This window comes from Brachionichthys hirsutus, unplaced genomic scaffold, assembly GCF_040956055.1.
Source record: "Brachionichthys hirsutus isolate HB-005 unplaced genomic scaffold, CSIRO-AGI_Bhir_v1 contig_412, whole genome shotgun sequence".
NCBI lineage: Eukaryota > Metazoa > Chordata > Actinopteri > Lophiiformes > Brachionichthyidae > Brachionichthys > Brachionichthys hirsutus.
In genome coordinates, this window is record NW_027181400.1 from 1 (window position 1) to 5,000 (window position 5,000).

Genomic DNA, 5,000 nt, shown 5'->3' on the forward strand with positions numbered 1-5,000 from the left:
TACCTGCATCACGCTCAGTGCTGTCAGACACGGAACGACTAGTCAAGTTAATAATAGTTAGAATTATCATCAGTCTAAGTGCAACACGAAGGAAAAAGCTACCAAAGCCCGACAGAGTTAGAAGTCATCTCCCTTCATAAAAGCTGACACGACATCTGAGCCCTAATTTCCTACCACAAAATCATCAGTCGGAACTCATATAAAAAAAACTAAAAGGAACTCGGCATGGTATTAATACAACATGAAAAAAAATATAAGGAGAAAAACATATGACTTTAAAAATAATCTTGGATTGGGTTTCCTCACAAACATCCTGCTACGTCAGCAGGTGGCGCTATAACCCACTTTAATGGGGGTGGATCTGGTTATTTTTCTTCTTATAAAACCTTTTTTCTCAGTTCTCAGGGCATCTGTGAGAAAGTTCCAACAGTCAACCCATATTTATATAACAAGACATTCTGTAATTGTTTTTTACCGGATTACAGTCATGTGTTGCGTCCGTTTTAAAAAGGCATGTTTTGTATGTGTCAAGCAAATTGCATTCTTCTATTTGAAGTGCTTTGTTTTCTCAGACAATCAGAGTTCATTTTTAAAACATGATCTGTTTGTTTGACAGTAGCTTCATCGTCCTGCTTGTTCTTTATGCGACACGCCCATGAAAGAAGGAAACGAATACTGGAGCAAACCAAAACACAGAATCTTTTTCTAGCGCCGTCTCCTTCATGCTTCCAGAATCCTTTTTATTTTTTTTATTTTTTTTTGAAAGGTCCAGTGCACAGAACTGCTGGTGGTCCCTCTGGGCTACTGTTGGGCCAACAGCGATTCTTATTATCAGACTAAAGGAAATATAATTATTTATCTATCCCACCTTAATTTTCCACACTGGACCTTTAACTTATATATAGACATCACTGATTAAAATAAATAACAATGAAAAATAAAATCCTTAGTGCATGCTTGAGGTCAATTTGGACCCCTGGGGGGGGCCCAGGGCCCTCTTCAGCTCTGACTCAAGGCTAATTGAGCCCTTTTTCCAGCATCAAGAAACATTCAGGTAAAATTAAAGATGACCTTTTCCCAACCCTCCACAGTACATCCTGTCAAAAAATATATATGTTATACAGCTTGTGCTGCACTTGGTCGACAGCGTCCCTCACAGCGCTGACTGTCATCTAGAGAGGTATTGATTAGGTATAAGCTTCTGAGGAAACACAGAAAGAAAGAAAAAAGAAGCCCTTCAGTGTTTCCAAACGTGCAGGAATATTAATGGATGTTTGGCCAGAGACATCCGGAAATGGAAAGTTTAATCCATGCCAACCCACTAAATTAATATTGAGCTCAGTTGTAAAAAATAAAATAAAAATGCCAGGACCTCTGGATAGTTTACTGATAATGATTGATGACGGGATAAATAAGACATAAATATAGCTGGCTCCAGGCCACATTTAATAACAGCTTTCCATTTAAAGGCCTCTGCTTGTTTTGTTTACATCATCGAATCAAATATTGGCAATAGTTCAATTCAAGTTCATAAAAATGCCTCATTTGATCAAAATAAAGACCATCATTTTAAAACAGATGTTTCAAAGTACCAACTTCTCCATTGCATACCATTCTGTACGGCTTTCAGCGCCAACAGCAAGCCAGATGCCCCAAGAAGTTAAAGAAACTAAATCTGGATTATTTACAAGGCATTTAACATTGACGGTCTGACCATTGGTCCTCGTCTCCGTTTGGAGACACAGACGTCCCAGGAACGTTTCCTAAACCGACTTAGCGTAGGTTTTGCGTACTTCAATAGTTGCTTAGTTGTCGTAAGCAGCAAACACGACAAAAGACAAATGCATGTTAAGGGATAAGTTGCGACCGATCTCCGAAGCCAAGTCTAGTTTGGAGCATCTGCACTCAGCGGCTAAAACCTCTACGACAGGACAGACACAGAGGACGCTGGCGTGGAACCGCCCACCGACCGGTCTAGACGAGATGAGCGACAAAGACTTTTCTGCACGCGTGCATTAACACGCGGCGATGGAGATGAAAAGAGGACGAGGAGTCAGGAAAGCTTGCAGCTTCTGATCAATGTCTCCTTCGCTCTCTGTATTGCTCCGCGTTTCTCCTCCGCACGGACATGAGAGAGGCAAATGGCTGCAACGCAGTTCATCCATCGCCACAGGCCTCTTAGGTCTCCGTGTTGGGCGTGGCCAGCAGTGGCACGTGGTCCCTCCTCCTCCTGCCCAGCGGGGGGCGCCGGTACTGCTCGCCGTCAGCCAGCGTTTGGGGCAGCGGCTTCCTCTTGCTCTCGGGCAGCAACAGGATGGACAAGACGGCCAGCAGCGCCAGAGACGAGTAGACCACGTGGTGCAGGAAGTAACCGTAGTGGTTCCTCAGGTCCATCAGCGGGGCGCTGAGACGCCCCACGCAGCCCAGGGCGAGCACCGCCCCCACGCCGACGCCCCTGCAGACGCAGCTCTGCTTTACTGTTCCGCTTTGATACAGAACTCACATTTCATGACAGCTGGAGGCAGAGAGAACGGGTCAGCGTTGCTGTGTCGGCGTTACCTGATGACGGTGGGCATGATCTCCGCAGTGAAGAGGATGCAGAGGGACGCCGTGGCCTGGGAGGAGAAGAGGCCGAGCACCGAGAAAACGGTGATGGCCGCCTCACTGAGATCTGAGGAGGAGGAGGAGGAGGAGGAGGAAGGGGAGGGAGAGTCAGTAGTGATGGATTACTTTCTGGTTTCTACTGTTTTACATGCGTTTATATTGAACCTGCCTGACCTCGAACCCCCCCCCCCCCCCCCCCCACACACACACACACACCTCTGTCACAGCAGTGTGTATCCCGTCAGATTCCAGTGTCCCTGCACTCTGAGACGCTGATGCATAATTAAAATACAACCCCTGACACGTCTATGCGTTCGCTGCCATTGCACCGTCCTACACAAACTGAATGCCGTACTCATTTTCAGCCACAGGGGGGAGACAGAGACCCAGACTCCAGACTCCAGACTGTTTCCACACCACGCTGTGCAGAGACAAAGACAAAGACACCCAGGACCTCCCTCTCCAGGAGCAAAGCAAACCGCCTCGCTTTACATAATGTATGAAGTGGTGATGATGATCTCATGTGATCACAAGTCTGAGATCAATATCTCATAAGCTATCCTCATTTCAGGTGGGATTTGAGAAAGCGGGGCCTTTAACCCTGAAGAGGGTTGATTTAAAAAGGAGCCTGTTGGCAAAGACTGAACAGCTTTACTCGAGAACCGAACTAATGCCCACTTACAATTCATGAGGCCCAGCAGGATCAAAGAGGCCAGTCCCGTCATCGTCATGGAAAGGAGCAGGATGCCACGGCGGCCGCACCTGTCTACGGTCGCCCAGAGCAACAGCCAGGCGCCGCCCCCGGCGAACACAGACAGCAGGTACGTCCAATAGAAGCTGAGGGCCTTGCCTCTGACGTCGCGCCGGAAAGAGCTGTAGCAGTGGCTGATGCCGTGAGAGATGAACCTGGAGGAGGAAGGACAAAGGTAAAAAAAAAATGGACGCCGGCGTGTTTCCAGAGAGCTTTCATGATGAGACATGAGATCGCAGGAGAGATAAATTAAATGCTGCACACGGAGGGGAGTTTGCTCAACGTGTTGACTTACGAGGTGAAGCCGAGCACGCACAAGTTCTTCCAAATGTTCCTGCTGTGGAAGAGCTCGGGGAAAGACAGGGGGGGGCTCGAGGAGGGGGTCGGCTCTGAGTCCAGCTCTGCAGCGGACAAGACAAAAGGGGCTTTGACTTTCAGCAAACGCACGACGTGAACCGGTGTTCCTTGATGAACGGCTCGAAGAGAAACGTGTGGAGCAGCGCTCAGCCGAAATCAGCGTGATTAAATCCCCTTCTCAGTAAAGTAGACGTCGTCAATGGCAACCGCGCTGTAGCGGTGGCTTGGTTTATCAAAGACACTTGAAAACAATCACACAGATTTAGCATGAATCAGAAGAAGATTGAAAACAATAAATCATAATAAATGACAATATATTTCTATATACATTATTCTCACTTTGATCTATTCTACTTGTAAACTAGGAACGGCATTAAATGTATTTATTTTTTTGTGAATTGTAAATGATCTCAATGTCTATCAGATTTTGTCACGGTAGGTCATTGGGTTGCGTGATGATTTCAGATTCCTGCAGAGCGCGTATTCCCTTAATAAATCAGGACATATAATTGAGCGGCCTCACCTGCAGATAAATCCCGTTTTAAAATGCAATGCAATAAACCCAACCATAAATAATTCAGACTCCCTGAGCTCAACGTGCGCTTTAATGGCAGCTGCCCTGATTTGGAGGCGAGGAGTGAGGATTGGATCCGACCTGCCGACTCACCCGTGAAGCTCTCGTCATCCCTCCCGTCTCTGTTGGAGTTCCTCCTCTCGCCGAAGGAGTTTACGTCCACAGACCTTTCAGAGAGGAGGAGCCAACGAGGAGACTCTGGAAAAACTCCGGGAATCCTGCAGGAGGGCGGAGACGGCACAGAAATCCATATTAATTCAGCACCCGTGAAGCCTGCTGCCTTATTTTGTAGCCGGGGGGGGGGGGGGGTTAGCTCTAATGCATTCTGACAAGCCTCGGTTGGATGGCGGGACTGGGATCAATACGGTCCAGCGAAGCTTTCAGCGAATCAGCCGGCATCAAGACACTTTATCAGACGAGTCCCGCCCTCATTCAAACACACATCATGCATATAACTACACGAGCGACAATATAATCAAAGGGCTGAACACGCAAACAAACGCACGCGCAGACTCATACCCGTAACTGAGGAAGAGTGCGAGCGGGGCGGCGCCGGCTCCCAGCAGGCCCCTCCAGGACTGGCATTCCATCGCGAAGGCGAGCAGCAGCAGCTCCCCGACGACGTTGACCAGCCCGGCCAGCACGGTGGCGAGCAGCCTCAGAGACGGCTTACACAGCTCCAGCCCTGGAGCACAAACGCCACGACGACAATTC

At 48.1% G+C, this 5,000-nt stretch overlaps 1 protein-coding gene across 1 annotated transcript; it reads right to left on the reverse strand.

Moving 5' to 3' along the window:
- Positions 1–2,178: 2,178 nt before the first annotated feature.
- On the reverse strand, positions 2,179–4,981 carry LOC137917466 (solute carrier family 22 member 17-like; the record flags this gene model as incomplete). Its single annotated transcript, XM_068760207.1, has 6 exons — positions 2,179–2,455; positions 2,560–2,671; positions 3,287–3,510; positions 3,651–3,756; positions 4,380–4,504; positions 4,806–4,981. Coding segments are annotated over 6 exons (1,020 nt in total), but the record flags the coding sequence as incomplete, so codon positions are not given.
- Between the last annotated feature and the right edge of the window lie 19 nt (positions 4,982–5,000).